This window comes from Dromiciops gliroides, chromosome 2 (assembly GCF_019393635.1).
Source record: "Dromiciops gliroides isolate mDroGli1 chromosome 2, mDroGli1.pri, whole genome shotgun sequence".
Classification (NCBI taxonomy): Eukaryota; Metazoa; Chordata; class Mammalia; order Microbiotheria; family Microbiotheriidae; genus Dromiciops; species Dromiciops gliroides.
The window spans coordinates 282,395,151-282,412,445 of NC_057862.1; the positions used below are offsets into that span (position 1 = coordinate 282,395,151).

Here is a 17,295-nt window from a genome sequence, read left to right on the forward strand (position 1 = left end):
TATGACCTGCCTCTTTATGTTTTTGTTATGAGCGCTGATTAATGTAGGTGGCAAGAACCTAGACTTGACTTGTATTAATGAAGAATCAAGTCTTAAGTTATTCATTAACTGGTGTCTGAATCCCTCTCAGAGCTCAGATCTAAATTAGAGCTTGGATCTTAGGTTTTTCTGTTAACCCCCCCTTTTTTTTTTTGCCTCCAACATCAATAGAGAGCCAGGATAGAAACAAGTAACATTATAAATTAGTTTTTGTGATAGCAAAGATGAGATACAATTACTACCTCTTGCATTGGTGATCAAAGATACATTGTAGAGATAGTTTCTGCCTAATTCTTTAAGATAAAATGGGGTAGGGGGCAGCTAGGTGGCACAGTGGATAGAGCACTGGCCGTGGATTCAGGACAACCTGAGTTCAAATCCAGCCTCAGACACTTGACACTTAACTAGCTGTGTGACCTTGGGCAAGTCACTTAACCCCAACTGCCTCACCAAAAAAAAAAAAAAAGATAAAACGGGGTATTTAGATATATCTGTGATTGTAAGTCCTTGAAGGCATGGACTGTCTTATTTTATCTTTGTTTAGGGAACCTGTTTATATGTGTTGTCCCAGAGTCTTGGCTTGTTTCCCCCTCTCCCCCCCACTACCTGTACTATAAGGAAATAAAAAATGTCGCTTATTACTGTTGTTGTTATCTCTTATACTTTCTACATATATATCTTAAATCCTGGGGCATGATTACTGATGTTCAGGACCTGCAGCCCTAAAAAGGTCCTCACTGGGAAATGAAAGATTTGTTGACCATTTCTCAAATTGGAGTCCAAAGGCAGAGCAATGGCTCAATCTCAGAGATGAGTCCATGACCCCAACCCATTTTATGTCATGAAGAGTCTAGTTTTTGGGATCTCTACATAAGATAAGTAATGCAAATAGTCCCTTGGTCACAGGGCATATGAAGTCAGAACCTTGTGAAGCCTGTAATAAGATATAATAGTGATCAGTCCCATTTATGTTTACCTTGTCTGTCCTCAGATTCATCAACAACTTAATTTGGTTTCCAAAGGGGGAGCAGGAGTACATTGTCATGGGGAAAATGGGGTAAGGGGTAAGGGATAGGGGTTGGGGTGGGGGGATTTGGGGTGGGGGTAGGGATTTGGGGTCCTTAGGAATTCCTCTTTAAAGAATTACACCCTATTGCACACAAAAGCAGTTAGAATAAGATGGTAGTTTATTTAGGGGCAAGGGAAGGGAGGGGAAGGGAAACCATGAAAGTCCTTGGACTTCTCATGGGGCAAAAGGCATGGCACAGAGAGAGTGGCTCTGAGATACCAATCTCCTTGAGCAGGAGACAGGCAGGTATGTTTATAGAGGACCGATGGGGGTGGCCATCTGACTGGAAAGTTCCCTTAGTGAGGGAGGACCATCCCCCACTGGTGGTGGCTGGGGGAATTGGGTGAGGGGTGGCTGCAGATCTCAAGCCATCTCCTCAGGACACAAAGGAAGCAGCCACACCTAATCTTATCGTTCCAGGGTGGAAGGAGACTAGAATGAAGGCTGGGGGTCCCAGAGCTAGCTCAGTCCTATCTGGTTCCACTTATCTCTCTAGGCCTGTCTGTCCTCTGGTTTAGTTTCTCAAGGAGAAGGTTCTTTGATGTGCCCATAACAACATGAAATTGTCAAAGAACAAAACACATGGGAGAGATCAAGAATTCAGCTTGTGGCTCAGAATCTTGAGGACTTCCTGGAAAACTCAGCTCCTTCCTTGCAGATTTGGCGCTAGAAAGAACCTTAGGCATCATTTAGGCCAAATCTCCACTTTTACCTAAGTTGAAACTGCAGTGAGGTTTAGTGATTTGTCCAAGGTCATAAAGGTAAGCAAATAAGAGTTCACAGCTGAATAGTGACTCCTTTCAACTCAATGCTTTTTCTCTGTTCATTCAGGGTGATTGATTTCTTTTAGATTTAAATTTGTGGACCACGGATAATGTACATTGCTGAATAAGAGACAGTGTGGTGTCCTAGAAAGAGATTTTGGGCTGCAGGATACTTGATCAGAAAATTGGATTGGAAAAAAGGCTCTGAAACCTAGGGCACAACATCTAACTTCTCTGAGTTTAGTCTATAAAATGGAGGATGATAATCCTTGTCTCTCTACCACATGGGATTGTAAGGAAAGTCCTCTGTGAAATGCAAAGTGCTGTGGAAATGGGAGTACGGCAGAAGAGCCCATAGGTAAAAGGGCAGATATATCAAAAGCAGTCATTCTAACAGGTCACAAGAGTAAGGGGACAGATGGAGAAAGGAAACTGGGAGGGGGGAAGGAAGGGGAGAGGTGAAGGGAAGCAAAGGGTGGGGACAAGAGGAGGGCAAGCAGGCGGGAAAGGAAATATGGAAGAAGGGGAGGAGACTGAGCCGGAGCCCGGAGGAGCCCGCACCCGGGGGCGGGTCCGCGCCGCCGCCTTGGTCCGCGCCCCGCCCCACTCCCCAGCAGCTGCTGCGGCCCCTTTGCCTCTGTGTCGGTCGCCCGCTGCTGCTCACGCTGTGTCCGCCGGGAGAGGAAGGTAGGGACGCCCCCCCCCCCCCATCTTCTCCAGCTATCCTTCCCCTGTGGCCGGGAGGCGTGTGGGTTGAGGCATGGACCCGCGGAGGCTGCTTGATTTTGTGCGGAGCTTGGGCTGCCGCTACCCCTGCCCATGCTCGGGTGAGCTGGCCTAGAGCCTCAGTCTGGGGCGGGGGCCGCAGGCACAGCTCAGCCCAGCCTGGTACAAGCCAGCCCGACCCCGCTGGGGTAAGGGAGCGCAGGGAATGAGTGGGGCTGCTAGGTCTGAAGCGGAGTGTATTGACCATGTTACACTGTCACCGCTGCCCTCTTGGTAGCCCCGGCCCGGGGTAGGGAGGGGCCTATGCCGGCGCCCCGTTTTCTGGCCCAGGCAGCCTTGCGCGCGTGCTTCTGGAGACCCTGCTTGGGGCTGCCCGGGGTAGGGGCCCGCAGTGGGGAAGGAGGCTGGCAAGCCGGGGCGCGGCGCCACGCCGCGCTGCTGGGGACGTGACCTTCCCGCCGGGGAGCTGCGAGGCAGCGCGTGCGGACCCCGCTGCCCGCCGGGCCGGAGGCCGCCGCTGGACCACCACGTTCTCACCGACTTGCTTCCCCTCTTCTTCATATCCCCAGCCGTGGGGACCCAAACCCCACCTGCGCTTGGCCTCTAGCCGGGCCTCTGGCGCTAATATTCCGTTACTCAGAGCACCCCGTGGACAGAGACTCCTCTTCCCCCCACCTCACACTATCGCCCACTCTTTGACCCTTCTGCGCATGAAATATTGCCCACAGGGTTAACTGGTGTTAGGTTGGCCAGCCACTCTCTAAGGCTGGCCCTGGGCAGCAGCAGCACATGACAGCGGCCCAGCGACAACAGCGGCACAAACAGCAGGCCACATGGCCTACTGTGAGACCGGGTGCGATTCTACCTCTGTGGAATCAGGGATGGCTTAGCTCGCAAATTATACTATGTTAGAGAGAGAAGGGATCCTAGACATAATCGGTTTTAACCCCTTCTTTGGTCCGGATGATGAAACTGAGGCCCAAGAAGGAAAAAAAGATTGGCCCAAGGTCACACTGTTCTGAGAAAGAGCAAGTCTCCAGCCTGGGTCTCCCGGCTTCCTGTGCAAGGCTATTTGCATTATCGGAAACGTTCTCCTTGTGCCTAAAGTGATTTTTCCTTTATGAAACAGGTCCCTAGAATTATTAGGGAAGATTTGCTCATCTAAATATTCTAACATTTTCTAGATTTGTGAATTAGTTAGAGATGCTCCACGGGTTCACCGAAGTCAGTTGGAGGAGGGAGAATTGTTCAAGGGGAAATGACTACTTGAAAAGAACATTTCTCCCCGACTTCCCCCTCCCCCTTCCCCCTCCTTCACTTGCTTAATGAGGATAACCTATTAAAGTGATAACTGCCAGGCAGCTGGAAGGAATACCTCGGACCTGCCGGCAGCAGGAGTTAAAATTCCTAAAAGCCCAGAAAAGTCCTTTGAAAGATGGTTTAAAAAATTCATTTGGTGGCTCTTGAGGAAGTTTCTAACGTGGTCAAGTCATACTTCTCTCTCTCTCTCCCCCCCCCCCCCCACAATCTCCCTCTCCCTCCCCATCAGTGCTTGACTCTATATATGTATTCAAGATCCTGTGGTTGGAACTGGGTGTAAAAAGATATATATATATATATATATATATATATATATATATATATATATGCGTGTGTATATGTGTGTGTGTGTACATACAGACACACACATATTGCTGTCAATAATGCTACAATCTAAGGGAGAAAGAAATTTACACAAATAACTAATGCAAAAAAGAAAAAAGATAAATGCAAAGAAGAAGGGTGTGCATATGAGTGTCTTGTGCACTTAAAAAATACTTCTGACCTCCTCTTTATCCCAAATATACTTTCCATGGAAAATTGAAAATAAATTACTGCTTGGTCAAAGTCACTTAGATTTTGGTGAGTAAGGTCAGAAACATTGAAAAAAACTACTTAAATTAGCTTGGACTGTCACTAGCTCATTTTATGACCTTGAGTAAGTCCTTCTCTGGTTCTCTGCCAAGGCATTGGACTTTGTGGTATTTAAGGTCCCTTTCTGCTCTGACACCCCATGATTTCACAAATACCTCCTCAGATTGTAGTGTTATTGATCTAGAGATACACACTTCTCTACAGTTTTTGAGTACTTGGCAGGATCCATGATGCACTAGTTTCAATCAGATGAGCCTTGGGTTGCTAGTTGGGTCAGTTCTTGAACTACTGGGGGTGGAGGGATCTTGCCTGAAAGGATAATCACATAACCAACAAAGATCAACTATACTCTTGAATAAGATGCTAAGAACCCAAATTCTTTTCAAGAATAGGCTACATATTTCCCCCATAATGACATTGTCTCTCTCTTTTTTTTTTAAGTGAGGCAATTGGGGTTAAGTGACTTGCCCAGGGTCACACAGCTAGTAAGTGTTAAGTGTCTGAGGCCGGATTTGAACTCAGGTACTCCTGACTCCAGGGCTGGTGCTCTATCCACTGTGCACCTAGCTGCCCTCAATGACATTGTCTCTTTAAACTAAGTGAAACACTAATTCTACAGACCTTCCCCAGGCCCCAGCCACAGTGGGGGAACTTGGTGGAACTGAAGATTTTGAAAGAGGCTAGTGAGTTTGGGTTTTGTATTCTCCCACTCATCTTGTACACCTGGAAATCTCTCAACCACTCTGGATGGCCAAACATCTTTCAGTTGAATCATCTTGAAACTAAGTATCCAGGTTTTCAAAATTCTTTTGCCTATCTTTCCTTTTTAAAATTTTATCCTTTCCTTAATCCTGTCACATAGCATAGTATTATTGTCTTTCTGCACATAGAAGGTAAATGATTTGCCCAACACCTCACAACAAATTTGTGGCAGAGCCAGGAGTAGGATCTTTGTCCTCCTAAGTACCAAGTTTAATGCATTTTTTGCTTTACAGTGTTACTAACTTAAATCTCTTATAAGAATATTCTCAATGTCTAATCAGAACTGGACTTGCATGTGGTTTTTTTTTGTGGGGGGCGGGGCAGGGCAATGAAGGTTAAGTGATTAGCCCTGGGTCACTCAGCTAGTGTCAAGTGTCTGGGGCCGGATTTGAACTCAGTTCCTCCTGAATCCAGGGCTGGTGCTTTATCCACTGCCCCACCTAGCTGCCCCCTTGAATGTTTTTATCCTGTAATTTTTTTTTAAGTGAGGCAATTGGGGTTAAGTGACTTGCGCAGGGTCACACAGCTAGTAAGTGTTAAGTATCCAAGGTCAGATTTGAACTCAGGTACTCCTGACTCCAGGACCTGTGCTCTATCCACCACACCACCTAGCTGCCCCTATCCTGTAATTTTGATAGACCTTTGCAAAACCCGTGCAAAGCCTCACTTTGCTCTTTGGTGATTGTTGGGGAAAAATGCTTCATCATCAGCATCACCCTCTGCATATTCTTCCAGCAGTTCCATATCCAGGTGACAAATCAGAATGGAGAATATCAGACCAGTTAATTAATAGATATTTGCAACCCTCCCCCCCCCACCTGTTCGAAGGCAGTTCTGCTTGTAGGCAGAAAAGGTGCCTTTTCATAAGAGTTTCTTCCCATGTAGTCCAGTGTGGGCTTATACATGTGTGAGCAAAAGAATGAATGGTCGTAACTTGAAAACCAGACATTTGAACCATTGACCAGCCTGACTTTTGGGGTTTCATTGAAAATGGGAGTTCAGCAATGACTTGGCCCACATTTTTTTGTCCAAAGTGCTTGGTTTGTCCATATTTTATAAGCGAAGATATAAGGATGGAGTTAGAGCTTCATGCTAACAGAACTGGAGGTAACTCATGGTGTGATTTTGGTAAAATAATTGTGATCTCTGAGCTTTGGTTTCCTTCTTGATAAAATATTGGAGTTGGATCAGAGATCATGGATCCTTAATTATTTTGTGTCATGGACCCCCCCAGGTAGTTTGGTGTAGTCTAGGGGTCCTTTTTCAGAATAATGTTTTTAAATGCATGAAGTAAAATGCATTGTATTACAAAAGAAACCAATTATACTGAAATACAGTTATCCAAATATATTAAAACATTTTTTTAATAGATCCCCGCTTAGAAATCCAAAGACTAGTGCAGTAGTCTGCAAACTATGGCCCATGCCTGTTTTTGTACAGCTGTGGGCTAAGAATAGTCTTCACATTGTAAACTTTTGTTGTATTTTAAAATGTAAAAAACATTCTTATCTTGCTGACCAGCCAAAAAAATAGGTAATCCTGCAGGTGCATTTGGCCCTTTTGCTGTAGTTTGGGGACCCCTGCACTAGACTTTTGCCTACCCATAATTAATAATCTATGAGCCTGGGCAGCTAGGTGGTGTAGTGGATAAAGCACCGGCCCTGGATTCAGGAGTACCTGAGTTCAAATCCGGCCTCAGACACTTGACACTTACTAGCTGTGTGACCCTGGGCAAGTCACTTAACCCCCATTGCCCCGCAAAAAAAAAAATAAATAAAAATAATCTATGAGCCTGTGAAGAAAGACCCGCAACTTTGTTGGTTAGGTAGTTTCACTTTAGTCCTCATACTGTTTCTTGATTCTATTCAGCTTTCATGAAAATGTGCTCTATTCACAAAAGGGTTGCACACAAAGCTCAAAGAGATCTAGATCAGGAATTGGGGAAACCTAGGTTTGTGTCTCAGGGATTATTCACCTTGCACAAGTAATTTTTAAGTCAACATTAAAAGTCTAACATGTATAGAGCCCTAAGCTAGGTGCTGGAGAGATCAAAGAAAGAAATAACATTTAGTCCCTACTATCAGAGACATTTCACAATTGAATTGATTCTAAGTTATTTCTCTTTCCTGTGCCTTGGTTACCTCCTCTGGGAAAATAATCTCTTTGCTGTCTGCCTTACAAGGTTTTTGTGAGGATCAGATGGGACAGTAGTGGTTTATTACCTTTCAGATTTCTTTTGCATTACAAGTGTTATGTCCCATGAACACTGTTCAACAAATATTTCATGTCTTGTAGATTCAAAGACGAACAAAAATTTTTGCCCTCAAAGCTTATCTTCTCTGGGGAGAACACAACATGTATGCAGATATCTATATTTGTGTGAGTGTATATATACACTAACTTCAGGAGGGAGAGAAAACTAACAACTGAGGGAATCAGTAAAGGGCTGTTGTAAGACAGTGCACGTAAACTATATTTTAAAAGAAGTTAGGGATTTCTTGAGGAAAGAACTATGCATTCCAGACATGGTAGGAGTGGGGGAGGGTGGGGAAACACCTGTGCAAAGGCGATGAGGACAGAGATAGAATATCATTTGCAAGGAACAGTTAGCTAACAGACCAGTTTGACAGGAAGAGAGTGGGTGAAAGGGAGTAATATAAGAGACTAGAAAGTTAGGGGAGAGTTATATTGTGGAGGGTGTTATATTTTAACTTAGGGATATGTCTTTAAAGGTGAAAGACAGCATGACTAGATAGGCTACTTTTTCTTTAGACTAAGAGACTAGAAGTATTAGGATTTGTATAAATATTCCATATGGCAGAATGGCTTGGATGTTCAACTAAGACACAGTCCTTTTCAGCCTTTAAGTCCCATTTCTTCCTACAGCCTTATGGAACCTGCCCAACTGGTTTACATTGGACTTTCTCTAGAACCTTTCAAAAATGTGTATTGGCTAGTTCTTGGTTCCAAAGGTGTTTTTTTCCATTTTTTTGTGGGGCAATGAGGGTTGAGTGACTTGCCCAGGGTCACACAGCTAGTAAATGTCAAGTATCTTCCGGATTTGAACTCAGGTCCTCCTGAATCCAGGGCCAGTGTGCCACCTAGCTGCCCCCCAAAGTTGTTTTTGAGATAGAAGCAATTTCTCCAAAATTATTTGTTGCTCATGTGAAAGAGATGGTCACTTGGTGGCTCTGGGCAGCTTCATCTAGTCCTTCTGGAGCCAGGAGGCCAATTCTGGGCCTGTCCTGGGGAGTTGCTCATGGCCTTATAAATTTATAGCCATTAGTGTGTCTTACCTTTTCTCCCCCTGGCTTTCCCAGGCTTGACCCACTTGAATGATTAGGTCATAGAATTCGTGGAAAGGTGGTATTAGCTGTGCTGAACTTACTGACAGGAGACCTAGGCTGTCAGATTGGGTTTCTTCAGTGGCTCATGTAGAAGTCTGCAATGGGAAGACACTGTTCCCTGCAGGCCTGATCCCCAGCATGCATGTGAGGAAGCCTTTTATGGTGAGTCGGATCCCAGCTGCCTCTGTTGGAACATGCCAGTGGTTAACAACCAGCCTGCTCAGCCTTCATTTTAAATTAAGTTGACTAAGGGAGGGGAGACACACCCACTCACATATCCACACACACCCATAGATTTGAGCAGCCCAGGCAGTTTGGTAATTGTAAATCCATTTGAGTGTTCACCTAGCATTCAAATATAAATATAAGCATATAAACACACATATGCATATGCCTGTGTGTGTGGTGTGGTGTGGTGTGGTGTGTTTAATTACAGCTGTATCTTGACAAGAGCTTTAGAGCTCCCTATTGTCCCTATAACCCACATTGTGTTGGAGATGATTCATTAGGCATGACTACTTCCTCCCATATGCCCAGGGGATCCTTGGGTAATCTAAAAGATAGTTTGTCCTCTGTAGTGTCACACAAGAAATGGGTAGAAGCCAAGGTTCATAGGTTCTGGATGGTGCTCAATTAGAGAAGGAAGCAAATTAATTTTAAGACTTGTCAAAAGTACAGACAGCAAATTAGTCTGGGCTGGCAGGTGCTTAGTAAATTTAGGGTATTTGTAGTATTCAGAGCTGCAAAAGGCACCTTAGAAATCATTGAAATCAAAACTCATTTTACAGATGGGGAAACTGAGGACCAGCAAGGATAAATAACTTGCCCAAAGTCACACACTAGTAAATAGCAGAATCATTTTATTTCCTCTAGCTCAAATCTAATTCCTTCTATTCCAAAGCCAGTGTTATTTCCATTTTAATAACTTTTTGAAAATTATTTTTCTTTATTTTTCACTGTTTATAAGATTTGATTTTTCACACATGTAAATTCATTTCCTATATATGATGCTAAGGTATTGTAAGTTAAAAACAAAAAAAATAAAGGCGTTATTAAATATTGAAACTCCCTTTGTGACTTTTGGCCCACACTGTACCAGGTATCAAGCACACTTCAGTATTATCTTTTTTTTTTAAGTCCTTTGAGCGATTTATTTTCTGAGCTGTCAGACGGTGCCTTTTTAGTATAGAAACCACTTCAACCCCTAGACACCAGAGTTTACTTATTTGCACCTACTTGAATTGCCTGTGTAGTATCCTGGAGTAAATAAACAGCCAATCAAGAGCTGTTTTGTAAGCCCAACTTTTACAGTAACTAGAGACAGAGAAAGAGAGAATCAAGATCTCCTCAAGGGAAAGATATTTGTAACCCAGGGCAAGTGTAGGCAGTGCTGTATTCTATTCTCTTGAAGACTAAAGGGTGCCAAAGGAAAACATGGTATCCCTTATTGGCATGAAGTTGTCAATTAGCCTTCCTTGTGAGGGGGATTTAGATCTCATTTTCTTCTGGACTGTGAACCCATTGAGGGCAGAAATCCTCATATAAATTTGGGTTATGTTCTATCTTGTAACACCATGCTGTGTATACAGTAAACAGTTTAATACTCAAAATGAAGCTTCTAGGTCTGTTCTCCTTGGTTTTGTTTTTTCTGTTTGTTTGTTTTTTAGTGAGGCAATTAGGGTTAAGTGACTTGCCCAGGGTCACACAACTAGTAAGTGTTAAGTGTCTGAGGCCGGATTTGAACTCAGGTCCTCCTGACTCCAGGGCCGGTGCTCTATCCACTGTGCCACCTACCTGCCCCTCTCCTTGGTTTTGAAGTGATGCTGTTTTTATCAGTACTCATTGGCACTATCTCATGTGTTTTGGATGCATGTTCTGTGTTAACAATAGCATATGTTGGGGCAGCTAGGTGGCGCAGTGGATAGAGCACCGGCCCTGCAGTCAGGAGTACCTGGGTTCAAATCCGGCCTCAGAAACTTAACACTTACTAGCTGTGTGACCCTGGGCAAGTCACTTAACCCCAATTGCCTCACAAAAATAAAAATAAAATAAAATAAACAATAGCATATGTCATAAGATCATAGATATAGAAGTAGGAGGGAACTTAGAGGTCTCTGAGTCCAACCCTTCATTTTACAAATAAAGAGATGGAGGCTCAAAGAAGTTACTTGCCCATGGTAACTAAGATAGTAAGTGGCAGAAACATTTTGTATGTAATTGGAGAGCCAGGTGGATGGGACCCAAGGACTTCTGACTCCAAATGCAATATTCTTTTTATAGTGATTTCATGGTTTACAAAGCATTTTTCATCCATTGTTTCATATACCTTAGTACGACCCTTTTAGGTGGGTAGTGCAAAGTGTTATCTCCATTTTTCAGATGAGGTCACTGAGAACGATGGTCATACATATATAATGAGGAATCTGAACTTTGACTTGAATTCATATCATCTGACTCTGAATCTAGTGTTCTTTCCAGGAAACCTCAGCTGCCTGGACATCTGTGTAGGTGAAATGCTGGCTCTTTTTTATGCCTTCCTGAGGCCCCTTGAGATCGTGGAAGACTCTACTTCAAGAACACCTAGGGTAATGAAATTCAAAATTGAAAAAGTCCTTTTGGGAACAGTCCCAGGCCTCTTTTTCCTCCTGTGTACAATTGAAGAAACTGGACTAGATGATCTCTGGAGGCCCCTCCAGCTGGAGCTGACCTTTGATGGTCCTTTGTTCTCTCTAGTGTACCTTCTTAGACAAGTCAAAGACAGAGAGCACAGTCACCTGTAAGATGACTGTCATAGTCCCTGATACTAGCAATACTTGTGATAGAGGGAAGAGGAATATTTATGAAATCAGCCTTCTTATCTTTGAAGAGGTTCCTTTATATTTTACCTAGGAGCATCTATAGACAAAATAGGCACTAATGATATTGGTGATGATAACATTTATATAGCACTTTAAGGTTTGTAAAGCACTTAACATACATTATCTCATTTGATCCTGTGTACAACCTTATAAGGTAGGTGCTATCAGTATCTTCATTTTAAGATGAGCAAACTGAAAAGTCAAGTGACTTTGCCTAGAGCTAGTAAGTATCTAAGGCAAGATTTGACTCCAAATACAACTGTTTGCCAGAAGCATGTTCTCCCCCCCCAACCCTCCAGGGTTAAGTGACTTGCCCAAGGTCACACAGCTAGTAAGTATCAAGTATTTGAGGTCAGATTTGAACTCAGGTCCTCCTGAATTCAGGGCTGTTGCTTTATCCACTACATCACCTAGCTGCACCCCAGAAGCATGTTTAATACCTCTAGTCTAGACCTCTTAATGTTACTTGGGCACCAGTAGAAAACATAGGATGTCCATCAATTAGGGGGGATAATTTATCTTTACAAAATCATCATTTACTTAACAAATGACATTATTGCAGGGTTCCTGTAAATCATGAGCTTTAACATTGAATTCAGTTTGCAAAAAATGTAAATTAATTCAGTTTTGCTCACAGGTAGGTGATATAAGTAGGTAGAGAGCTGGACCTGGAATCAGGAAGATTAATCTCCTGAGTTCAAATCTGGCCTCTGTGTGATGTTGGGCGAATCCAAATGAATTGGAGAAGGAAATAGCAAACCACTCCAGTATCTTTGCCAAGAAAACCCCAAATGGGATCCTGAAGAGTCAGAGTCAGACATGACTGAAAAACAAATGAAAGAAAATATTAAGTACCGACTAATATGCCTAAATGTTTGGAGGAACATATTTGTTCTGCAAAGTGAGGTACCTGTATCCTTCTGATCTCTCTAATAGTATCTCATTCAGTGTTGCAGGAAGCTTTCCAGTCATTTAGGGGAGAGGCTTGTGCAGTAGTGTTTTGGGGGTAGAGAGGGCTAACAAACTATGAAAACAACTTGTTCAGTGAATGTTAAACTCTGATGCTTACCGAGAAGAATTTTTGTATTTAAATCAGATTTTAAATTTTATTTTATTTTTATCAAGGCCTTAGTGGTAGAAGCAGGAAAGACTAGTTGTACAAACATTTTTGCAATAGATTCTCTGAGCTGAGGAACTTGCCTGGTATGCTGTAAAGGACTCTGGGAAGATTATTGATAGAATATAGGGGGTTATAGGTTCCCCATTTATGGGAGGATATACTGTATTACGGTAAGATTTGCAGGGATGGTTTAATTTTTAGGTTACATAAGTTTAGACAGAGCAGGCCAGGTGCTGCAGTGTCTCCCTTTAAGCTTTAGATTGGAATGTGGTGATGCCATTTCATATACCACTTTTGAGCCAGCAGATGGCGATTACGTGACTTATTTTGGGTCACTAGCGACGTGCTGCTGTGCAGGGAATGCCTTGAAACAGAAAATAATTATACTGGCCTTATCCACTGACTAATGCCGCCCTTGTCCTTCCCTTTGCACTCATATAATGCCAGTGCCTTCCTGCAGCAAGTTCACTCGGATGCCACCCTTCTCCCCGGGAAGCCAATAAAAGTCACACAGAAAGAGGACAGAGAGAAGAGATCTGTACTTCCTATCTGGACTATTGCCTGATTTGATTTTAAAAAATCTATCTGATCTTGCCTTGCCTCAAGTTAAACCTCCAGACTTTTTTTTTTTCCCAAACTGAAGGAACATCATGCCCATAGACATTCCTTTAGTGCAAATATTCTTGTGCTACTATAGGAACTGCTTAAGGACAAGAGATTAGTGATTCAGTGGTAAGAGCCCTGCAGTAGGAATCAAGAGACTTGGGTGTAAGTTACTTGGCACTCTTTGGGTCTCAGTTTATTACTATATAAAGTGGGACAATTGGACCAGATGATCTCCCTGGCAGTTCTAACATTCCAGGATTCTGCAGCTCTAATACAAGATGTTTACACAGGAAGGCAGCATAGAGCAGTAGAAAGCAAATGGGATTTAGAATCAGAGAATGAATTCTGGCTCTGCTTTTTGTTATTTGTTGGAATTTGGGCTTCCTACCTCTGGGCCTTTTTCATCAGTAAAGGGGACTAGACTAGATAAAGAAGATCCTTTTCCAGTTCATACACAATGATTCTCTCCCCCACCCCCCCAGGGCAATGAGGGTTAAGTGACTTGCCCAGGGTTACACAGCTAGTAAGTGTCAAGTATTGGAGGTCAGATTTGAGCTCAGGTCCTCCTGAATTCAGGGCCAGTGCTTTATTCCCTAGTTGCCCCTATATTCTATGATTCTACAACTGGATTATTCAGTTGAACACACTTTTTTTTCTGTTTATTTTTTAAATTTAAGAATATTTTATTTAAAATTTTTTTAGCAGGGGCAGCTAGGTGGTGCCGTGGATAAAGTACCGGCCCTGGATTCTGAAGGACCTGAATTCAAATCCGACCTCAGACACTTGACACTTACTAGCTGTGTAACCCTGGGCAAGTCACTTAACCCTCATTGCCCTGCACAAAAACAAACAAACAAACAAGCAAACGAACAAATAAAAACAAAAAACAAAAACAAAAAATAATTTTTTTAGCAAATAGTATTTTTCCAATTATATGTAAAGATAGTTTTCAGCATTCATTTTTTATAAAATTTTGAGTTCCAAATTTTTCTCCCTCCCTTCCATTTTTTCCTTCCCAAGATGACAAGCAATCACATTAAATATTCCCACATCAGTCATGTTTTGAAAGGAGAAACAGAATGAAAAGGAAAAGCCATAAAAACAACAAAAAAGTGAAAATAGCATGTTTCAATCTGCATTCAGATTCCATAGTTCTTCCTCTGGATGTGGAGAGCATTTTCTGTCATGAGTCTTTTGGAATTGTCTTGGATCATGGCATTGCTGAGAAGAGCTAAGTCTATCACAGTTGATCATTGCACAATGTTGCTGTTACTGTGTATGATGTTCTCCTGGTTCTGCTCACTTCACTAAGCATCAGTGAAGAAACATTTATTAAGCCTCTACTCCGTGCAAAGCACTGTGCTCAACACTAAGGATATAATATTGAAAGATAAGCCACTGACTTTAAGGACTTTATTATCTTATAGTGGAGTATGACTTATCTAAGTAAGTATGATACAAGGTAGAATATTATAAAAGGAAAAGAGAGAATAATGTCAGTTGTGGATCAGGATATGGATCCAAGAAAACTTCATGAAGGAGGTAGCCTGTGAGTTAATCCTTGAACTTACCTCACTTCCCACTACCCCTTTAATATGTTACTAGATATTGCTGATTTCTACTTTGTAAGAGTACGCTTTCCCTGCTTATACTATGTTCTAGTTCAGGCCCTTATTTATTTTTCTTTTTTTTTTTTTTTTTGTGGGGCAATGAGGGTTGAGTGACTTGCCCAAGGTCACACAGATAGTAAGTGTCAAGTGTCTGAGGCCGGATTTGAATTCAGGTCCTCCCGAATCCAGGGCCAGTGCTTTATCCACTGTTCCACCTAGCTGCCCCCAGGCCCTTATTTCTTTATTGGATTATTTCATTGGCCACCTAATTGGTCTCCTTTTGAATCTATTCTTCACCCTGCTGTCAGATTAATATTCCTGTATAACTTTCTTGCTTAAAAATCTCCAAGGACTCCCTATTACCTCTAGGGTAAAATAGAACATCCTCAGCCTGACATTTAAAGCCCTTCACAATCTGACTCCCACATAACTTTCCAGTCTTCTTCCCTATTATTTCCCTTCTCCCACTTTTATTCTAGTCATGCTGCCCTGCTAGCTATTTTTCTGTCCATGACAATCCATCTCCTGCCTTCATGCATTCACAGGTGATCTCCACAAGTCTAGAATATGCTTCTTCCTCATCTCAGCCTTTAGCTTCCTTCAAAACACAAAGGGCCACAGCCTCCCAGTTGTTAGTGCCTTCTCCTTGAAGTTATTATATATATACTTTGTGTTTACATACATATACACACACACACTTTGTATTTATATATTGTATCTCCCCCAGGAGAATGTAAGTTCTTGACAGGAGGGACTATTTCATTTTGTTTTTGTAAAGTCAGTGTTTAGCATAATACCATATTCACAGTAGTAGGCTGTTAATAAATAATAAGTGTGGAATTGAAGAGACAGAAATATAGAGACTTGAATTACAGGCACAGGGGTGACCTATCAGTCAACACAAATTTCTTAAATGCTTACAATGGCTCAGGCACTCTATTAAGTTTTGGGGATACAAAGACAAAAGTAAAATGACCCTTGCCCTCAAGAAGGTTACATTCCAAAATAGGAAATAACTTGTACATTTATAGGTATAAACCAGGTGGTTCAGTGGACAGAACATATTGCCTGGAGTCAGCAAGACCTGAGTTCAAATTTGTTCTCAGGAATTTACTAGCTGTGTAAAACTGGACAAGTCACTTAACCCTGTCTGCCTCAGTTCCATTCAGTAGAATGAGCTGGAGAAGGAAATGGCAAACCACTGCAGTGGTTTTCTTTATAAAGAAAATACCAAATGGGATCATGAAGAGTCAGATAAGACTGAAACACCTGAAACAAAAACAATAGCAATAACAAGAAGATATATACAAATCTTACAGTGTTACTCTGGAAGGGAAGACACTAGCAACTGGGGACATTAGAAAAAGTCCCTTGCAGTTGGTGGTACTCAAGCTGATATATGAAGGAAATAATTTCATTTTTTAATAAATGCATACAGTTAGATAGTACAAGAAAGGGAAGAGTTAGTGGTCTAATTTGACTGGAAAATACAGTATGTAGATGACTAATCCAAAATAAAGCTGGAAAGTTATGTGGGATTACAATTTAACATAGTTCTTTTTTTTTGCAGGGCAATGAGGGTTAAGTGACTTGCCCAGGGTCACACAGCTAGTGTCAAGTGTCTGAGGCCGGGTTTGAACTCAGGTACTCCTGAATCCAGGGCCAGTGCTTTATCCACTGCGCCACCTAGCTGCCCCTAACATAGTTCTATAAATGATAGCTATAGGAATGAGACAAGAAGGAGAAATCAAGGGAATATTCATAGGTAAAGAAGAAACAAAGTTCATTTTTTTGCCAATGATATGATTTATTTAGAAAATTATAAGGAGGGGGCAGCTAGATGGCTCAGTGGATAAAGCACTGGCCCTGGATTCAGGAGGACCTGAGTTCAAATCTGACCTCAGACACTTGACACTTACTAGCTGTGTGACCCTGGGCAAGTCACTTAACCGTCATTGCTCCATTCCCCCCCCCCCAAAAAAAAAGAATCATAAGGAGTAAAACCAAAAGTTAATTGAAATAACCAGCAAAGTTGTGGCATATTTTCCTTATAAATGTTAGTATTTATATATTACCAACAAAACCCAGCAGGAAAAGCTAGAAAGAGAAATTCTATTTAAAATAATATATGGAAGACAATACATTTGGGAGTATATTTACCAAGATTTGTCCAGGAAGTATATGATTACTATTAAACAATATTTGCAGAGATAAAGATAGACCTAAGTAATTGAAGAAATGTTAATTGCTTATGGGTAAGTTGAGTTAATATAATAAAAATGACAATACTACCAAAAATAACTGATTCAGGGTATACCAAAGTACCAAGGAATTACTTTTTAGAACTAGACAAAATAGTAATGAAATTCATATGGAAGAATAAGAATTTCAAGGATAATAATGAAAAAATCAAGAAGGAAAAGGGCCTATTAGTGCCCTATCTCAAATTATACCACAAAAGAGAGGTTGATCAGTGAAAC

General features: G+C 42.0%; 1 protein-coding gene across 2 annotated transcripts in view; it reads left to right on the forward strand.

The window, feature by feature from the left end:
• The first annotated feature begins 2,418 nt into the window (after window positions 1–2,418).
• Window positions 2,419–17,295, forward strand: part of VDAC1 (voltage dependent anion channel 1) — a 39,814-nt gene continuing 24,937 nt past the window's right edge. Inside the window, exons 1-2 of one of the 2 annotated variants that reach the window (XM_043984345.1) lie at window positions 2,496–2,559; window positions 11,100–11,206. In XM_043984345.1, coding sequence (XP_043840280.1) covers window positions 11,135–11,206 — 72 coding nt within the window. In that variant the 5' untranslated portion in view covers window positions 2,496–2,559; window positions 11,100–11,134. Of the gene's footprint in view, window positions 2,560–11,099; window positions 11,207–17,295 lie in introns of both variants that reach the window. The other variant, XM_043984346.1, reaches the window with a different exon arrangement.